Source organism: Podarcis bocagei (assembly GCF_964188305.1).
Source record: "Podarcis bocagei genome assembly, chromosome: 1".
Classification (NCBI taxonomy): domain Eukaryota; kingdom Metazoa; phylum Chordata; class Lepidosauria; order Squamata; family Lacertidae; genus Podarcis; species Podarcis bocagei.
This window is the reverse complement of record NC_138125.1, coordinates 102,577,105-102,598,628: the sequence shown is the minus strand read 5'-3', so window position 1 is coordinate 102,598,628 and position 21,524 is coordinate 102,577,105. Positions and strand designations below refer to the sequence as shown.

Sequence of the window (21,524 nt, the reverse complement as noted above, 5' to 3'; positions counted from 1 at the left end):
TGGCTTTTGGGATACTTAGACGGCTCGCTCCTATTCCCGGGAAGGAAGGAAGGCAGTCTCCCGATTTTGTTGCTGGAGGCGAGCGAGCGAGCGAGCGAGCGAGCGCTCGCTCTCCCTCTCCTTCTCTCTCCACCCAGATCTATTCTCTCTCGCACCTAGATCCCAAAGGGATCCGTGGACGGCTGACTTTCCTCTCCCCTCGCTGGACCGCCTCGGTCTGATTTGTAGGGCTTTCCATTTGAAGCGGTATGCTTCTTGTTGTATTAAATGCCTCTTACTAAGTAATAGATATGATTTATGTGGACACCCAAGCTGGAGGATGGCGGCTTCCGTGATTAATCAGTGAGATTCCCATCCTCTGGCATCTCTCTCTCTCTCTTCCTCTCTCTCTCTCTCTTTCTGACTGCCCCTCTTGCGTGATGTAAGATCAGACGTACTCTGCATTGAGAAGTCGAGACACACAAGCGGCTCTCTCACACATCCACCTCGTAATCCTGCTGGAAGCAGCGGAGAAGGCGGGCAGGCGAAGCAAGGCAAGGCAGCGCAGCCTGGGCTCCTGGCGCACAATCCCACCCCCGTGACATTTGCCAATCGCGCTGCTCTCTTGCAAGCCAGCCAGCCTGCCTGCCACCCTCCTCGTCGTCGGCTCCGCTGCTGCTGCCGCTCAGTGACTTTCTTTCTCTTTTTTTATTTGAAGCGAAGGGTGCAACCGAGCAACGGCGGCGGCCAAAGAGGGCGAAGAAGAGCAGCAAGCAGCAGCAGCAGCAGCCTGGAGGAGAAACAGGAGCAGGAGGACGCGAGACTCCCCTCCCTCGACCATGCCCGAGTTTCTCCTCTTCGCCGTCCTCACCGTCTCGGGATTATGTCCTATTGCTAAGGTCCTGGCAGTGGGAGCCGAAGGAGGTAAGGCGTCTGACTTGCATGGTTTGTGCCACCTCTTCTGTGTCACCCCACCTCTCTCTTTTTTGGGACGGCTCTGTGTCTGGATAAAGTAGCGCAAACTTCACTTAAGACTCCTGCAGACCAGCTGCCCCTGGGACAATCTTGCGCTTCGCTTGTTTTTTTGGTTGTTTTTAAAATAACTATAATCTCCCACTCGGCTGGGATCAAGATCAGGTGGGGGGGGGGGAGAGATGCTTGTATGCTTGCACCCCTTCCAGAGAGCGAAGTCTTTCCCTCTCCAGCGGCGGCGGCGTTGACTTGGCTGCGGCTCTGCAGATGATGGTGTTGCATCCCTGGGAGTTTGAGCTTTGCTGGGTTCTGTAGCGCCTTTCGCTTTTTTCCTTAGAGCTCCTGAAAAAGCCCGCTTGGGTCTGAACTCGCTCTGCTTCCAGGCTCCCTTTAACTTAAATATTATTCTTATTCTTATTCTTATTATTCCACCTCCACCCTTCAAATACTCCCTGTAAGGCTTCTAGGATGGTCCCATTCTCCAAGGACCGGTTTCTATCTCCCCACCCCTCCAGTTCCTTCATGCTTCCGCGCATCAAATTAGCTCTTGCGCGGCTGCTTTGCGCCGGGCAGGTTGGGGGTGGGGGGACCGCAACAGATCATAAACTTCGCTCGCTCGCTTTTCTGGGGCTCACGAAGCCTTTCGGCCGCCGGGGGTTCCTCCTGTACCACTTTCGAATAAGGAGCCGGTTACTCTTTTCCCAAGCTCCTCTTGACCCCCTGATTTTTAACATAGCTTGCATGGAAGTAAGTTCCCTTTCCTTTCCACCTGGCCAGTTTTGCGAAATTAAATATTGCCATAGATACAATCCAGCAGGATTTTGAATGAGTCAACTGCCTCCCACTGTTATCCTGAGTAGGATAGCTTATTAACACCCTGATCCTGAGGAATTTACTTAGTAAACCCAGTGGATTACAGTGGGATTTATTTCCAAGTGCGTTTAGAATTGTAGCCTTCAATGGGACTCCTTGGCAGCAAATGTGTTTTGGATGGCTGCCTCCCACCAGGATCCTCTGCACCTTTACTTACACACACACACACACACACACACACACACACACACACACACAGCATATATGTGGCAGTAGGATGCTTTATTTACGTACAATCTTATGCACATTGTCTTGGAGGTCAGACCCATTAAGGTGGATCAGGCTGCAATCCTAACCCCACGTACTAAACCCCTTTGAATTCATATGGGATTTGCTTCTGAACGGCCGTGGTTAGGATTATAAGGACACTTGGCCATGTCCTTTTGCTGAAAGCATCTAAATTTGCCATACAGGCTCTGTTTTAAACACACACACACACACAGCTTAGATCAGGTGAACTTTCTATCAAGAGTATCTGCTGGTTTGACACTTTGTAAATTGTAGTCAAGTACCATGCAGTTCATTACAGGAAAACGTCCAGATTCTAATTACATCTCCACTGATCAGTAAAGGCTTAAGTGTAACAGAATATGCTATGAATACTCCCGAAGTATTTAGGTTCTCAAGGACATATAGTACTACACAGGAGTCAGGAAATTGGGTCAACTGAAGGCTTTAGGCTGCAGTTTTAGGCACACTTACCTGGGAGTAAGCCTCATTGAACTTGGTGAGACTTGCTTCTTAGTTGACATGTCTTAGAATTGTGCTATTACATGGAATTGTGATTCCCAGGTAAATGAGGAGAAAGCTATGGATGTGTTTATATGACAGCAATTATCCATAGATCTGAAACAATAGCTTTACTACCAGGCAGAAAGCAGAGGCAGTAACAGTGAGTGATGCATCTCTCTGATACTCTGAAATCCGACACACACACTCTGCAAATCTATCCAGCGCTAGCTGAGGATTTAGTGAAAGTACAAGTTGTTCAGCAGCATAATTCTGCAACTATTGACTAGCTATTGCTTTCAAAGTACCCTATGGATTCACTCCTTTTCATCAGTGTTCATTTAAGCAGTTCAGTGTTCATGCAGGACTATATCAAACTGTCCAGCAATACACAACACAAGAGTTTGTTAGTTTAATCCAGGATATTCAACTTTAGGATGCTTATGTATCCTGTGCATGCTTACTCCCATTGAATTTAATGGGACTTACTGCCAGGGAAATGGACATAGGATTGTAGCCTTAGATTGCCTTCCAATACTCTATGCAAATGTCTGTCTCAGTAGTAAATATAGCTCCCTGAAGTCAAGGCCCATTTATTTCAATGAAACCTACCAAATGAGTATATTTGGAAGCAGATTCCAGTGAAATTAATAGCAAGTAGATGTTTGTTGGACAGAACTGTTCCAGTCTTACTGCCTAATCATCAAACCAGATTTCAGTTGATTTGTTATCCCTCACTCTAAACTCATTACTTGGAACATGTAAGGCTCATTAATTTCAAATGAGTATCTTTTTTTTAAAAAAAGAGCTGCCACCTTTTTTTCTGAAAGGGTTCTTGCAACTTTAAAAGATGCAAAATAGACAGAAATTCACAAGTTTCATAAATTTCACCAAGTTTTCATCTATTTCTGCCCACGACACTCCTTTTAAAAGCACAGGAGCTCTGAAAAGTGGTGGTCCTATAATCTCATGCCTGTTCAGTGTTAGAGCTTCCATCCTAGGGGGGGGGGCACTCAGTCATTATTTACTTCCAAGTAAGCATGTTTAGGATCAGGTGAAAGGTCCTATATTCGTTTCTATTTTCCATTTGATTCATAAACCTTTTAAGTCAAAGACTGAAAATTAAAAGTATTTGATGCAACTGATGTCCAAGTATCCCAGTTTAACTGGCTTACGGATCGAGCCCATACAGGAAGGAAATTGTCTTAGTTTGCTTGGATATAAAGGATACAGTGCATTCATAGTTGGGTGAAGGTTCTTTGCTTTGCTTTATTTATTTATTTATTTTACCCATATGCCTAATAATAATAATGAGGACATGTAGGATTCCTTTATTTTGTTGTGGTGGCTCGTTTGAAGTATATATATCAAAGCATGGTTTATATTTTCTTCTTCATAGCTGTTAAACTCAGAAAGGTTAGTGGCCAGCATGACTCAAATGGCATATCTTGTTTCAGAATGGATGCAAAGCAAATCCCATTAACTTGGATAGCTTCCTAAACTGTGCAAGTCTCAAAGCAAGCAAGAAATGAGAATGCATTGAATATTTCCATATCTAGTTTACAAGGAATTAATTAGTTTCCCATTCAAAAATGTAATTGTTTAGGAAATTGAATTTACATTGTGAAAACTTTTCTTTTCTTTTTCTTGTGCTCTGCAGACCAGATACCAAATTGTTTACTCGCCTGTTTAAAACTCATTTGAACAAGTACAAATGGTTTTTAGTTATGCTATTTTGGTCCCTTGTTTCTGCTGTAATTGAAGTACCAAAACCTGTTAGGTCAATTTCCCAGCTGGCTCTCAAAAATTACCGTAAATAGGTACTGCACATTACAAGTGAGGCAGATTTTTTTTTTAAAAAATAAATAAATCATTGCCTGGTTGTCCAAAAAAGAAAAGCAACACTTTGGCCCTCAAAAATGCCTTCAGTTGAAACGTACTTGATAGAAAGCGAGGGGAAAAACAGGTAAGTACTCACCACCTCCCAAAACTAAATCCTGAAAGTTACATGTGGATCCTGTCAGATCAGTGAATGGAATATCATCCTTAAGCATCTTATCCCCAAAGGACTTTGGTTTCCAAACGCATCTTCTGCCCCAACCCCGGGTGTGTATTCCAAAATCTCTCAAGCTTTCTTTTAAAGCCTCAGACCAGATTTCAGCTACTGTAGGTTGAAACTATCACTGCATCTGGTATACAAGTACATTTGAAAACCTTCTGTAGAATGTAAGGTGAAGGTCCATATTCACTATATGTGAGATTAGTGGACACTTGTTTATTTACACATTCAAAATTATGGCTTTAATGTTTGCTTTGGTGTGTTGTTTGTGTGTGTGTGCACGTGTCAGTTTTTGCTTGCTAGTGTTTTAGTCCTATGTGATAAAGTACTATGTCTGTTTAAGTTACAATCAATCTAGTCCTAAAAAGACAACATTCCTGTAAATTATACCCGCCAAATCAAATTCACTTAGGATCAACTAGCTCATCATATCACTATGTCATGTTGGATAAAAGAGGAGAATTGCAGGGCAAATTAAGAATCCGCACATCGTGTTTGAACAAATCATACATTCTCAACCTAAAAAGGATTTGGAACATAAGAGGGCCTGATGTGACATTTCTACACCATGTAACATTTTATATGGATTGCAGAAGCCATTCAGGCAATGGTTATTGTTTAACATCAGTTCTCCAGGGTAGGCTACAGAGTATCCAAAATAAGACACCATGGTTAGGAATGAACTTGGTGGTGGTGGCAGTGGTGGAAAGTAATGATTACATTAAGAAGGCTTAGATAAATATATAAAAAGGAGACTGGCGAAATTGGGGAGGAGAATGGGATTAGTATCTATGAGAAAGTGGGTTGGTAATGTGGAATATATCAGAATTTCTTAATGAAAGTTTTTCAGTTCTATGTAGCCTACTTAGAAGCCATGGAATAATATCACAGCTTATCAAACTAGGTAATATACGATCTGAGATAACTATGAGTTGTTGATGACTTACAAGTTTTGCCAGTGTAGCAATAGTATCTTGTAGGGATGACACAATAATTAAAAATGATTGCTTAATCAAAACAATACACAGAGTTTATTTTAGGCAACCAAGCTTCCTTTAAAAAAATAATTTAAAAATGCAGAATATTAACAGTTTCCTTTTTAGAGTACTGAAAGTTAAACTTTCAGATGGAGACATGCTACCTTATAGGAATGGCACTTTTGCTTCCAAATCCTGCCAGCCACTGCGTTGACATCAGCAGATAGTTTTGCTGAGCTTTGACAACAGAACAACCTGTTGGATTGTCAGTACTTGTTAACTAACTTGGGTCTCAGACCTTCCATTGATACTACAGTCACAGCAATGAAATGGGCTCCTGGGCATGCAGGGCGCTGCTATGCCAGGCAAAGGGCTCTGCTGGGCTATGGTGAGGATGGGTCCCGAATGTATACAGAATGGTAGCCATTCAGCTTGAGAACGTGGGGCCAAATATCTGTTATATGATTTTGAAAATATAATGAAAAGGACATGGATCATCAACTTGCACCAACTTTTTGCACTGTTGCTGTGTTACAGTGTGTCGTGCTTGTTTATATATACATTTGCTTACCACCCAGTTACTTAATATTCTTTGAATGGTGAACAATACAATTTATGAACTCCTTTTAAAAAGCAAATAATCACAACAGAAAGAGGAGAGCTAAAGCCACCAGCAGCAAACAATATAAAGCAGTGTTTTAAAAGCACCAAAATATCAATTTAAAATGACTGGGAACATCAAAAGGACCATAATATGGCACCTAGTGAACCTACCTGGGGAGGCATTCCATATCTGGCACACCACTGCCCAAAAGGCCTGTGTTCTGGTAGTGACCTCTCACCAAATTTGGTGGGGGCAGTCAGAGAAGGGCCTCAAAAAATCACCTCTGGGTCTGGTTTGGTGTGTGTGCGACTCCAAGCCACATGGGGCTCTGAAGTTGAGCAGCAGAACTGCATGTTATTCCTCCCAGTGGCAGCATGACAACATAGGCCTTTAACATTATTGGTATATCAGATATTTTGGATGTCTTTGCCCAACATGTTAGAAATACATGCAGCATCCAGTGAAGTCTGTTAGGTTTTAGTAAAATTGGGCGTGTTGCTAATAGAGTTATTTCAGTGAACTCAACAATTACTCTCTATGCCTGGCGACTGGTGATTTTTGATGATGGGTTGTACAGCTGTCTAACTGGGAACTATTAGTTTGTTTGTCTCTAGTGTCATTATCTTCAGTATAGCCTGCTCAAATCAAGCCATCTCTCCTGCAAACAATGTACTGATGCTTGTGAGAGGCATTGCACTGTCAGACATGAAAACACACTGTACAGGGAAGCAGACAGATGTTATACCAGCAAGATGCCTTTGCCGCATAACTCAAGCCCTTTCACACATAGATTATGTCTTTGTTTATCTTCTTCTTCTAAAGCTAGTTTGAATTCCACTAAGGAAAACACCATGAATAAAAATTATGGAAATGATTTTCCAGACACCTACAAACTAGTCAAGGGTTGCTTTTGAATGCACACATCTAAGAGAAATGTTGCTTTATTTCTTTCCTAACATGTCAGTAAATGCAGGAACAACTTTAAAACAGAATTGCTGTGGTTTAACAGACAGTTGAGGTGTACCAAATATGGGCTTATTCTCTGCCGATGCAATAAAGACAGGGTTATTAACGTAGCCATTTTTCTTTTAATCCTTGTTTGTGAACCTTTTTTTTTTAAAAAAAAAAATCTGATCCCAAAGCATTTTAGCAAATGCTCTTGCTGGATGTGTTTTTAGGCTGGGCTCCAATCTCATTATTAATACTTGGGTGTTAGAAGCAGAACATTCAAAAACCAGCTGTACAGTGCTCTGCCACATGGAACTTCAACTTGTCAATCTGACGGGAAGTATTCTCAGCGGCTGTAAGATGGGCAAATTCAAATAAAGCTGTTTCAGTGCTTCAATATTGAGTTGTCTGTTCTCATACGTACAAATCTCCCTCTTGCTTTATTAATATATATTATGAATACAGTATGCAGTTACAGTCACAGGGAGAAGATGTGCAAGATCACGGTTATATTACCCCATTCGGTGCAAATCTCTACAGAAGATTACATAGAGGAATAAGTGGGTTCCCCTACTTAAATCCATTCCACTATTGTTTATATCTGCACCATCCACAAACACATGGAGAATTCTTAAAATTACTTCTGAATTAGTGTAAAGACAGTTTGCTGCACCTCCCTGTACATTCACATATTTTAATTCTGATGCACACAAACTGATGTGAAAAGCATTTCAAAAAGGATCTTGATGTGATGGTAGATCCCATCAAATGTCTCCCTCCACCTGTGTTTCATTAATGCGTGCTGTTAAAATATTATTACATTTCTAGGCTACTCTTTTCCAAGAAACTCAAGGTTGTGTGCATGTTTGTCAGCCCTCTTTTATCCTCACAACAATGCTGTGAGCTCTGTTTGGCTGAAAGAATGTCTCCTCGTGAGTGTCATGACTGAGTGGGGACTTTCACCTGGGTCACTCAGTCATAGTCTATCTTCTACCCCACCGTTGTGTGCCCTTGTGTTCATTAGTAAGATGGACTGGAAAGGAATACATGCAAAATACCTGAATATGTGGGAAAAAACACCCCCAGAATAAATTGGTGTGCATACACAGTTTTCTATTATCCATTGACTACAGTGAGACTTGCATCTGAGTAAACATACATAGGACAAGTAGCTGATAGTGTAGTGAGATGATGGCACTCTTTTGACCTCAGGTCAGTAGTGTCCCTGCTGATAACAGGAAGTGGGGAGGCAGTGTGATGTTGCCTTTGCTGGTGTATACACACCACACCAACCTGACCACCTCTTTCTTCCCTGTATACCTTTTGGCAATCAGCAGTGATGCAACTGACCAAAGGGCATGTGAGCTCCCCATCCCACCATCCATTGGTTGCATAGTAAAAATGTTTCTCCTAAATAAAAGTATCCCAAACTACTGTGACTCAAACATTTCCCCTTAACTCTTGAAAACACAGCCCTAGCCATGCCTCCAGCTACTTAAGATGTATGAAATATGTACTGTGCTTCAATCCAGTGATGGGGAGGCTGCGAACCTCCAGATGTTGTTGGACTACAACTCTCATTAGATCCGCTAGCATGGTCTGTGGTCAGGGATCGCAGTCTCGACAATATCCGGAGGGCCACAGGTTCCCTATCTTTGTTCTAATGCACCTTGGTCTTCCCATCCATAATTCTGCATTTACTCCAACTTCAGTATGGGAGCAGAATATGTGGAGAAACTATAACTGTTGCCCTATCTGCGGCATAACCAATAGTTGCTCCCACAAGAATATGCAGCTGTATTTGCTATACAAGGTCACTATCATGGCTCCCATGGGCATAACTGTTGCCTTAAGCTCTTGCCCTGGTGTCCATGAAACCTTTTAGCCCACCCCCTTCATTCACTGCCCCCTTGGTTATGAGGTGCTGAAAGTGGCTTCCTTTGCTCCTGTGAAAAGGACATAGAGCTGAAGGAGGAAGTTGGAAGAGTGTCTCTTTCTCACTTCTTCATTCAACTGTATGTGCTTCTCAAGGGTCAGGTTACCATTTTACTCAGATACCCTGGAACAGTAAAGTGTGTTTGTGCACACTTTCTATATATACTTTTTTCAATGTATTTTTATTAAAGATTTTCTTGATTTACAAAAGTATGTGCAATGTCTCTCGTATTTTTTCCATGTAACATTTTTGCAAATCAGTTTCATTTGTTGAGGCATTAGGAAGAAAAGGGGGAAAGGAGTAGGGGGGGGGAGATGGGTGGGGGGGTCAGGTGGTGATGTTTCTATTTTACTTAATATATGTAGGGTTTGGTGTCAGCGTTGCTTGTGCAGGTTCTCTGCTGTTCACTTGTGTTCCTTTGGTGGTGAGAGACTTTCTATATTTGACTGTATGTGGTGGAGTGGCTGATCTGGGGGAGGAGAGAGAGAAAAGATTGGAGGTACTAATGGCACTTGCTCAAAAATTCAAATACATCCAGGAGCCTAAAAAAGTTGGTGATCTCTGGCTAGAGGTTGGATTCTATCAAGCAGGAATAGAAGAATACAACCTTGCAACATCATTAAAAATAAACAGAAAGGCATATACAGTATGTTAACCTGGTTTCAACATGATTACCCTTGGATTTTATATTTTATGAGTAAAATGAATGGAGGGAGCATTTCTTTATTAGTTTTCACCCTTTATTAAAAACAATGGTCCTTGAAATAAGAGGACAAAGATGTTTTGCTGAGGCAGAGTGTGCTGTACAAATTATTCTCTCCCACGCTCAATTCTTGTATAATTATGACTAACTCTCTGCTACACTTTAAAGGAACAATTCTGCCAAAAGTTATAAATCTGCATAAGCTTAATACTAACTCCTGTGAGTGTTTCTCCTGTAATTACAGGGACTACGTACTGATCTAATGTTGAGAAGGTACACAGGAGCCTTAATTAGCATTCACTTTTTAACCTCAAATGGCATAGTATTCTGTTCATAATATTTTGTTCATCTTTCCAAATGAAGTTAAAACAAAACTCCCATTATCTTCATTAGTTTGTAATATACTGTATGCTCCTGACATTGTGCTTGAAACCAGTTGTGCTTTGAAGTGTGTGTTTTAAAACTTGCTAATTAGTACAAAATTTTCAAAATTTATCATTAATGGACCTTGAAAACCTTAAAGGTCCAGGAGACATTTAAAAACTCAAGACGAACCTGGTAGGTGTAGGTGTATTTATTTTGACATTAAACAATATTTTACTATAGGTTAGTTGTTAAAGGTCTATCACTGTCAGCATATATGGAGACATTTTAATGCTCCAAATCTCAATGTCCCTTCTGCCCCCTGGTAATGTTATAACTCATAGTAGACCTGCATAAGGTATATGAGGCACCTGACATTATATAATCTCAACAAATACATGGTCAGGCATGTGAGGTGTTCTGTAGCCTGCTATAACCTCTTCTCTCTCTGTGTGTATGTTTAGATTAAAAACAAAACAATATTCTGAATCCCCCCCCCCCCCGTTAGCCTAACTGAAGTAAATGGGAAGTATAGGGATAAATCCCAGCCCTCCCCAGGCCAACACTTTAAGACGACTTGCTCTACCTCTTGAGTTCCTCCCTCCCAAAGTAGGTGACTTCATCCTTTTTCATAATCCCTCTTTTGTAGACAGAGAGCCTATGGCTATAACACAGTACTTTGGCTAAGGCCAGCAAATGTGTTAATGGCTCCAACTCTACCATAGAAACTGGAGATACACATGACCAGAGAACGCTGTATTGTCCCTGAGCCCTTGAAAATGAAAGGCTTTCCAGAACCAGAGGGATGGTCCAGTGCTGACAAGCAAGATAAAAGACAGGGAATGCAATATCTTTCTTTTTTTGTTGTTTCAGTCATATGTAAGGTACAGAAGAGACAGCTTTTATCAACCACTTTTGGATGCAGTCAGAACAAGTATAATTCAGAGGGAAGTTTGCTACAGAAGTGTGTATTTGTATTTTGTTTCCATGGCTTTCTTAAACTTGTGTTTGCCTTTGGTACACCATCTCCACAACTGCATCACCTGCAAGGAACTGTGCTCTCACATGAAACAAAAGGGATGCCCTGGTTTTTCTGAGACACTTGTGGGGTATGGAGTAGGCAGAAAAACAACAACCCACAAACAGGTGGATCAGCCAAACATTCCTACATTGCTCTGCAGCGACAAACAACTCACACAGGGAGGGAGAGTGCTGCTGCCAGGAAAATATGAGGGAGGGAGGTTGTCACCCAGCCCTTACAAGGACTGCCACCCCAGCCTTTAAGCATTGTAAAGAAGGCTGAATTTCACCAGCTACAGCTTTGTCTTTCAGAGTGGTGCAGTGAAGAAGGAAGCTGTACATTTTACTTTCTGCCCTACTCTTAAAAGGCAGAGGCACCCTCATGATATTGGTACTTGGCCAACATACATATTTAAATACCGTATTTTTTGCACCATAACACTCACTTTTTTCCTCCTAGAAAGTAAGGGGAAATGTCTGTGCGTGTTATGGAGAAAATGCCTAAGGGTGGCATGCCTACGGATTTTCCTCCCCTAAAAACTACCTGTGTGTTATGGTCGGGTGCGTGTTATAGAGCGAAAAATACGGTAATTATAAATTTGTCAGACACTACTTAATAGATTTTGCTTAACAAAATACAGCGTATTTATTAAGGAGAATGCTTGTCACATATATAGTAAATGTGAGCAATCTTTCTGTCAGATATTAGTAGCCAAACACTGAGGCAGAATTCAATAGCTCATAAATGTAATTGAACTTTTTTCAATAGGTTGTGTTGGTAAGTGAAGAAACTGTTCTGTGAGTAAAGAAGGACAAAGCACTGCTTAGGCCTAGAGGCACAAGGTCATTATTTAAACATATAATTGGATTCTTCAATATAATTGTGTGCAGGAAGAAACTCTTTAGCAGTTCTTAGGTTGTAGTTGCATATTAGCATAATGTTACATAGAACTAATAGCAGCTTTTAAGGAATATCTGATTTAGACAGTTGTTGTCTTTTAAAAGCCACTTCATGTTTATTCACTTCCCTAGGAAGAGAAGTCATTGTCAAAATGTGAGTGGGTTTTTTAAAGGTGAAAATTCATATTGCTTTAGCAGTAAAATATATAAATAGGCGTGCAGCCCAGCCACTTTCTGACACTGAGGATCCTTAGAATTCAGCTTGTTTAGTATGTCCACAGATTCAGTTAGACAGAGGTTGAACACTTTTCTGTATATGTATCTGTGTTACATTTTCCATATGAATGGCTTACATGGAATAGTTGGGATGCTTCACTGTTCTCCTGTAAAGACTCAGATCAAGCCCATTTCTGTGGTATAGGTGGAAGCTCCATCCTTTCAAGCTAAAGGTTTGTCTCTCACATTATCAACATGAGCTTGACATGGTTCCACAATACAGGGAGGACATTTCAGGTACTTGAGGTAGGGAGAAAAACTGTATCGTTTGAAGAACTGCTCTTGGCTATCTTGAAGAGTGGAAAAAAGCAGCAGAGGATTTATTGTGGCTGTTTTTACAGGTTTGAACCATGAGTTTCTTTCCATGGGCTGGAATGTTCCATGGGCAGAGGTCTGCTCAGTGGCTACTAGAAGCTCAGCAGCAACCAGCCTGCACTCTGAATGGTGGAAATCACAAGTGGGGAGAGCGTTGATGTGTCCAGGTCCTGCTTTCAGAGCCCCCATAGTCATTAACATGATGCAGGCTCATATGTTCACTGAATGTTCCTGTTGGCAGAAGGGGTGACTGATCTCTTACAACTTCTCCTTTCCCACTGCAGCCCTTGCTCCCATGCCCCTAACAAGCTGATCTATTGAGGTGAGGGATGGCCACAGGGGAAACTGGGTAAAATTACTCTCCCATGCACATTTCACTAGCAAGAACCTTCACAGGATGACACATCATTCTGTAAATGACACATCATTCTGCAGTCACATACTGCATGAGAACCATAAGTTAGGCATTCCTTAGGACATTTAACAAAACATACATTTAGTTGTAGACCTAAACAATATTTTTAAAAATGAATATTGCTCTTATACCTTATATAATTAGGCACTTTCAGCAAACACTTTCCACTGTATCTGAAGCATGAATCATTTCCTTATAGGAAGACAGAAGTTTACAATATGTTGAACACACCTGCATAACAGAACAGAATAAAAATCTAGAAGATTACCAAGACTGCAGCATCATTAAAAAAAAACACACTGTGATGATGGCAAAAGAAACACAACCCCATTCAGTTTTTGGGAGCGCTGCTCTACACTTAGGGAACTGAGTCTCCAAGATTGTAACTTGACCTGAATGTGCATGACTGATGTGAATTCTGTTTACTCAGGCCATTTAGCAGATTGGAACTCAAGCTTCTGTGATGCAAACAAGTTAATGGTTAAAATCCATTAAGGTCAAACGTTAGTGGCCACTCATTATTTTTTGTGATTTTCCCATAAATACCTCCACCTGGGACATCTTTTTGGTACATGCACAATCTTTTGTCTGTACATTTTACTATAATGCTCTGCTGAGCTTATTTTGGATTCATTGCCCTATAAATAGAGTTTTCTTCATGAGTTAAAATGCCTGGTGACATCTGTATCACCAAGTAATTCTTTTAATAAGCAGACGTGCCACTTTGGGGGAAAAGAAGAAGAAAAGGGATGTTTGGGCAGCCTTTCTGCTGGTCTTATTTAGATAAAACTACGCTACAACTCTTTGATAAGAAAAGAAAAGTATCTTAATATATATTTTCTGAAACGTTACCGCTACAGTGGTATTGCATTGTCCCGTAACGTATTCTTATTGTCAGCAGGATGTCCCTAAATAACTTTTCACATTATGCTTCATCTTGAATGACTTGATGTTCTGACAGAACCGCTTACTGTTGAGAGATAGCTTCACTTCAGAAGCAGAACATACATACTTTTTCCCTCCTTCTGCTAAGATGAAAGCGGCAAGGACTTTCGCTTGTCTTATTCTTGTTATCAATAGGACATTCCCTCATAACTTTCTGTATATGGCAATGTCTTGAATGACTTTATCCTTCAAGTTGAGCCATGCGGGTGCTATTGAAATAAAACTTAACTTTTAGAAATATCCCATAAGGATTTCGCTACTACTGAGAGTTTGTTAAAAAAATAAAATAATCTAATGGCAATACTGAAGTCCTTCTTCTTGAAATGAACAAAGAGAACTTAAGGGTCTGAGGAACTCTAGTGTTATTCCTTTGAATAATCTTGTGATATATATTGGAGAAGATAAGAAGAAAAATGTCTGTAGGTGTGGGAATGGACACACATTCAAAGGGACATGGAACAAAGATAATTCACAATTTTAAAGCACACCTTGAAGCTTTTAACACACAGAATACTCTTAAGACGACAATAAATTTAATTGTCCTAAGCTTTTTTAACAGATCACATAGACTTAGATCCAATGGTATTCTTCCACCTGTGGAAGCTGTCTTTTGCTCACTGAAGAAATGTGTTACAATTTGCACCAAAGTGCTACAGAAGAAAAGTGAAACTAAATCCAACTATGTTCATTCACTTTCACAAAAGCTTGTGCAATCTCTTACAGAACCCACAGCTTCAGAACTCCTATACAATCAACCTATTACAGCACCGAATAGAATCTTGTACAAGCTTTTGCAGAGTATCACTAGGAACTGTGTTCCTTTGGCCCATGCTTCTATGGATCTAACACATATTTATGTCCAAGAACATTTTATTACCTTCTACTTAGAAGCTAATGCTAGCCCCTGCCCAAGCATTCAAGATGATGCAATCTTGGCATTGATCATTTTTATCTCACTATTGTCTCTGTACCCCATAGACTTCAAAACCATTTTATCCAGAGATTCAGGTAGGGAACCGTGTTGGTCTGACACAGTTGAAATATATATAAAAATAAAAAAAATAAAAAATTGTCCACTAACACTTTAGAGACCAACTAAGTAGAGACCACTGATAGAAAATATGGGTATACTAAACTGCACCCCATCGTATCACCTTCAGCTCCCTTTAAATTGTCTCCAGCTGATACACATTTGTAGGATAGGCATGTTAGGCTATCTCAGGGGCAAGGATTGGGTAACAAGACAAAATAACATATGTGTGGGTTAAAACAGACCACAACTTTATAGATTATAACAAAGTAAGCAGTATTAGTGGGGCATATGGCATAGATCTGTATCCACTTCCAACTTCCATTGTTTGGTCTGAAGAAAACCCATCCCAGCTGAGGAATATCCATAGGAGTTAACTAGTAGGGAAGACCTGATATGGCACAGTCTGTGCATGTGGGATCCCACTGGCAGTCTGAGGTGAGTGATGACAGGCTCATCTGCCCCGGAGCTATGACCAGGAGCTGGTACATCACCTCATGAGGGTCTTCTTCTGTCCAATGCCATTTCCATTCAAGTTGTGTGACTTAATGCCTAAGATGAAAGCCTGCTTGTCACTGGAAGAAAGTCAAGAACCTCACAACCCAGAGCCAGTTGTGACTGAGAGGAAAATTATTTTCTGACCCTGAAAGAGCAGTGACCACATAAAGTCTCAGCGAAAGACTCTAAAATGAGGGAGAGCCATTGAGTTCTCACGAGAACCGACAGGAAGAGCCATTGTTATCACAAGAACAGACAGGCCTCCATCATCACAAGATTCAGCAGTTCCACATCCACAAGGAAATATTGTACAGAAAAGGTATTGGAAGATATGATATAATACAAGCTGAAAGGATAGGGACAAACCACCTCCATCCTTGCACAACAATTCACTAGAAACATTATTTGATACTCATCCTAATACATCCTACTACATGATGATATCTAGGAAATCTGCTTGTGATGGGAAGTAAGCAAAACTAAGCTGTCTAGAGGAGTAGACCTTTTTTTTTTTTAACCTATCTTACGTCGTGGCAGTAAAGGACCATGGGGGGGAACCAGTGTTCCCCCCACAAATTGCTTCCATTCCCATCACTCTGAAAGTAATTGTGTGCTGAAAACAAATTCTGCTTGAATGAATGAATGAATTAATTAATTAATTAATGCTGCTCATTTTATTTAAGGAGATATAGAAGAATCTATTTGTTCCTCTTTCACACTTTTGATAATGCACTTTTATCCGCAGCTGATTCTAGGTATCCTAGAAAATATATGAGCAAGAAGAATAAGGCATAGATCAAAATCCACACTGCAATTCGAAGCGCTTGTTAAATGTTGAAGCATTGAAATCAGTTTATTTTGAAAGCAGCAAGTGGGATGTACACTCACGGACCTCATTACTCAGTGGCAAGATGTTTGCACAAATTTTCTGTCAAGTGCCACTTAAAATATTTACTCTCTAAAAAACCCATCAGGACAGATATCATCCATAAGGTCAGACCTTCTGCCACATCTTGACAAAATGTTGTGCTGAAATCTCTTCAGTGCCCACTTCATATTGCCAGCCTTCCCATCACCAAACAACACCATCTGTATCTCTTATTAAAAATGAGTTAGTTCTTCATAAAATCCATTAATGCGTTAGAACTAAGTTTAACTACATAAAAGCTCTGGATTGAGCTTCTGGTCCCATTGGTTGGAAGATGATTCACCTGTGAGTGCTACCCATTTAGTCTTGTTCTGAAAATGGTAAAATGTGTGCAAATTCTTCAAGCCTCTGAACATCTGTTCCAAACTCCATAAAATTATTTTGGAAGCTGTCGTGATTGTAGCTGAATCCCCTTAAGACTTTGCAGACAGCTTCAGATGCTAAAATGCATGAGGGTTTAAAGACCTCAGCAAAAACTGCAGCCTACACCCATTGGACTAGTCGAAGCCAGGCTGAGCCTATATATGTTTGCCTGAATGCATGTCTCACTGTGTAGGATTGTAGCTACTCCTAAATGGGAGAATTATGCAATCCAACCTTCAGATCAGTTGGATTCCATTATATATAGATACAATGCAAAACAGATTAATTAAAGTGCCCCAACTGCACTCCAAGTGAGTATGTGTAGGAATGGATTTAAATACTATGAGAGGATATATTGTTTAGTTATTATCCTTCCTTGCTCACATTAATAAGATCAGCAGAGAACCATCCTTAGCAAATTAAACTTGGAAGCTAAAACAAGGTTGATTTAATCTTCTAGAAACAATAATCCAGGATGCTTTCAGGCAGACTGGATTGTCTTGGTATTACCCACTTTCTCCTCCTTATAATAACAATCACACACACTGTTTTGTGAAGAAATAAAAGTAGTATTTACTTACATAAACTAGGACTTGAAACAGCAATTACAATAGCAAAATGAAGGCAGATTTATAACAACTATCTACATTACAAAAGTATAAAATGTAACAGTGTGTCCAGATATCTCTTAGCCATTGCTGAATCCACTCTCTCGCCCCTTTAATGTATCTGTTACATCCAGAATTTTCTTCCTCTGAATGCACTTATAAACTGTAATCAAATCACCTCTAAGTTTCTCATGCTTTCCTTTCAAAGATTAATCTTACTCAGTTGGTAACTGCAGCTCTGATTTATTCAAAGTTCCTCTCTTATGCTACAAAACAATGGGAAAGTAAAAATTATACCACAAATGAGACACCGATAGAAAAGTTGCATAAGTAGCATGTAAGTGTTTTTAAATATTTTTCTCAATTACTCAATGGAAAATGCAACTCTTAAGGACAGGGGAAACAGAATTAGAACCGTGAGGTTAGGAAATGCAATGCAAGCTTTCATTTCTTCACAATAATTCCCCCTTCTCACAGCCATTGCGAGCCATTTACCCTTTATCGTTCAATATACCCATAGTTTCAGAACAAAATCTTCTCTGGATGAATTTCATCTCACTGCAACTTCAAATCAGAGGTGACAGAAAGAGCAACTAACTTGTCTGGGTCACAAAGACATTTTAAATGGACACTGCATTGTTCACAAAACAGAAAAAGAGATTTTTCACCCTTATAATCTCCCCAGAACAGCAAAATATGACCAGTGATAAATATGGGGAAAGTTATGTAATATGAAGGATACTAAGAACATAGACCAGACCAGAGATAAATGCTTTAAAAAAATAATAATCTCAGGATGTTATGTTGCTTCTTGTATGGGTCTATTGCCACATCACTTTATTTTGTGGACATTACCATGGATTCTGACTGTGGAAGAATGGGAAATGCTTTGAGAACCAATTACTGAATATGGCTGCCAGTTTAGGTCTTTGTATTATTTCCCTACATATATGGAAATATAAAGCTTCTGAATAGCAGAAGAATGTAAAATTTTCACATGTGCTTCCAAATAGTGCCCAGATGGAGGGAAGCAGACGAGGAACAATAGAGATTTCAAGCATATATTTTTGCTAGTGGACATGCCAACAAAGCTAAACCAAATATCACCAGAATGAGAATTGGTATAATGTTGTAAGTGAGAAATGAGCATTAATTATAATGTTAAAAGCATGCCAATCTTTTAAATCTACCGCAATAAATGTGGATTTGGGGTTTTGGATGACATAGTGATACCTAATGCAGAGTAAGAATACAAACTAAGTGGCGAGGGTGAAAGTAATGCCCTTGGGGGATTCAATTAGCTGTTTAGCCAACACTGCCTTTTATTGCAAAATCTGTAAGTTGCAAATGGATTTAGACATATGGCTGTGTCAACAAGAACTGCCCATTATCAGTATGTTACAGCAGTTCATTGGTACTTTATATAGGTTGAGTTAATTAATTAATTAATTGTTCGCTATGCTAATAAAATACAAGTCTTCCCCACCATCAGTAGGTACAGGGATATTTAGGAGAAAGTCTTTTTTATTAAATTCTTGCTTGAATCCCTAAGAAAAGCAAACTCCATTTGAGTTGGCTTGTGGGCTTTTCTTTTTCTTTTTTTGCCACAGCCTTGTCCTATTGTCATCTGAATTACCTAGAACTCATCACTTCATCTCCTTAAACTTTTAAAATTGAACTCTAATTTTTGCTATTAATATGATGGCTTGCTTCACACTGAGATTTCAGTGTGAAAGGGGATGGGGAACAAATTCAGTAAATCTATTAGAACTGCTTGGTTTTTGTATGCCTCGTTAAGAGAATTATTTGATTACAGAAAACATCAATACTGGTATGGGCTTGAATGAAGAACATGCCAGAACATGCTGCTTATGTTAATTTAAAGATGTGTACAATGAAAATGTTCTACTCAAACGCGTTGTTCCTGCAGCTAGAACTCCATATATGTAGGAAGGCATGCCTTAATCCAGTAGCTGCTTGCAGTCCAAACTCCATCAGTATTTATTACCACTGGGCAAAAATATGTGTGCCTGGCATTAAGGATGGCACATAAATTCACTCTGAATGCATACTGCTGTAGCTAGCATCTTGAAAGAGGGGTGGATCAGCTGCAGGGAAAAGCTTAATAAGTTCTTCTGGCATGTTTCATTAGGCAATTTTCTTTAGACTTTTTATTTTTAAGCCATTTTAGTAGCTAGGGTAAAGTATTGGCACAAAATGAGAGCCTCAAAAATGGGTTATCTGCCAGTCCAACTACTTTGCTCTTGTTGATAGAGCTCTAGTAACCATATGGGCATGCCACTTAAATTCCTGATTCTTTAGCCCAGTAAGAGCCATTGTAATGATAATTGTAGTCTTTAAGATGGAGAATGGAGATAAAAAAGAGAAATTAATCCTTTTCCATGAGGCATGATTCACAGATGGAGTTGATGGTAAGGTGGAATGTGCTTGTAAGCGGGACTCCAGCATGGCAGTATGAAGGGAAGGGAAAAGAAATCAATCTAAAACTATCAAATTAATTTTATTGCACTCTTTAACAACCATTAGCGCTATTTCAGTCACTCTTGTCAAGATTCCATCTGTAGTTGTAGAGTTGAAAGGTTAATTACTCATTTACTAAGCCATGCAGTTTTCTTTCATTTTTCATTTACAATTATCTCTACTTGTTATAAACCCTAAAGCAACTTCCAATGTATTGTACCCATGCATTATGTCTGTCAATTAAAGTTATTAAATCATAGATTTAAAATAATGAAATCCAAATATACATTAATATACTTCGGTCAATGAATGCCCACTGTTCAGCATTATGGATGTGACCAATCTGATTTCAACGGCAGCTGAGCCCAGCTTTGGCTAACTTTGCAGTGCAGCAGATGTTCCTTTAGGGAGATCTAGATACTGTACTCAGCTTCTATCCTGCATCTGCTGCATTTCTGACTAGGGAAGCAGGGAGGAGGGAAGCAGGGAGCCAGCATGGTGTAGTGGTTAAGAGCGGTGGACTTGTAATCTGGGGAAGCGGGTTCGTGTCTCTGCTCCTCCACATGCAGCTGCTGGGTGACCTTGGGCTAGTCACACTTCTCTGAAGTCTCTCAGCCTCACTCACCTCACAGAGTTTGTTGTAGGGGAGGAGGAGGAGGAGAAGGAGAAGAAGAAGAAGAAGAAGAAGAAGAAGAAGAAGAAGAAGAAGAAGAAGAAGAAGAAGAGTAGTTTGGATTCGATATCCCGCCTTTCACTCCCTTTAAGGAGTCTCAAAGGGGCTAACATTCTCCTTTCCCTTCCTCCCCCACAACAAACACTCTGTGAGGTGAGTGGGGCTGAGAGACTTCAGAGAAGTGTGACTAGCCCAAGGTCACCCAGCAGCTGCATGTGGGTTTATAGGTACTTTTATTGCTCTATTTAGAGTAGGTAATGTCTTGATAATATAAATGTTTTAAGTTTTTGGTATTAATCCAGCGTATTTTCTTTTAATTGTTGAATGATTCTGTGTACATTGCGGGCAGCCTTTGGCTATGTGCAATAAAACTGACTGACTGACTGACAACTGTTACGCTAGTTACAGGATATTTTGCAAGAGTTATTAGCTGTCATAAAGGACTGATAGTGTACAATGAATGATTATAAAGTTAAGTAATTTTGGAGTTACTATCTGCTGCCTTGTGATTGCTATTCCAGTCGGTCAGCAATACCTAGTAAGTTGCAAGGAATCATGCAGGAGTCAAGCCACCGGCTAACCTTTTTTGGCCAAGGGCCACATTTCCCCATTATAACCTCTCTAGGAGCCACATTCCAGCAGTGGGCATGGCCAAAAAGCCCATCGGAGCACGCTGCACAAAGACAGGCGCAGTGTACCCATGCTTCTTGGCTGATACATGCAAATCAGCAAAGGAGTGGGAAGGTATTCCCATCCCCGCAAGAAGCCTTCATTGCCCAGGACCACATTGTTACCAGCAGCAGATGTTACCACCAGAAAAAACACACCATTTTGGGTGTTAGGAAGTGGATGCTGTTTGCGGTTCATCACCTTTTATCCATGCCGTGCTCTTCTTTCCCCTCCTGTCATTTTTCAGAGATTACTAAAAA

At 40.2% G+C, this 21,524-nt stretch overlaps 1 protein-coding gene across 7 annotated transcripts in view; it reads left to right on the top strand.

Annotated features, from left to right (window-relative positions):
- The first annotated feature begins 250 nt into the window (after window positions 1-250).
- Window positions 251-21,524, top strand: part of LRP1B (LDL receptor related protein 1B) — a 765,918-nt gene continuing 744,644 nt past the window's right edge. For 4 of the 7 annotated variants that reach the window (XM_081167487.1, XM_081167486.1, XM_081167485.1 and 1 more), the window contains exon 1: window positions 258-903. In XM_081167487.1, the coding sequence (XP_081023613.1) occupies window positions 819-903 (85 nt within the window). In that variant the 5' untranslated portion in view covers window positions 258-818. Of the gene's footprint in view, window positions 904-21,524 lie in introns of all 7 variants that reach the window. The other 3 variants (XR_014001603.1, XM_081167489.1, XM_081167488.1) reach the window with 2 other exon arrangements.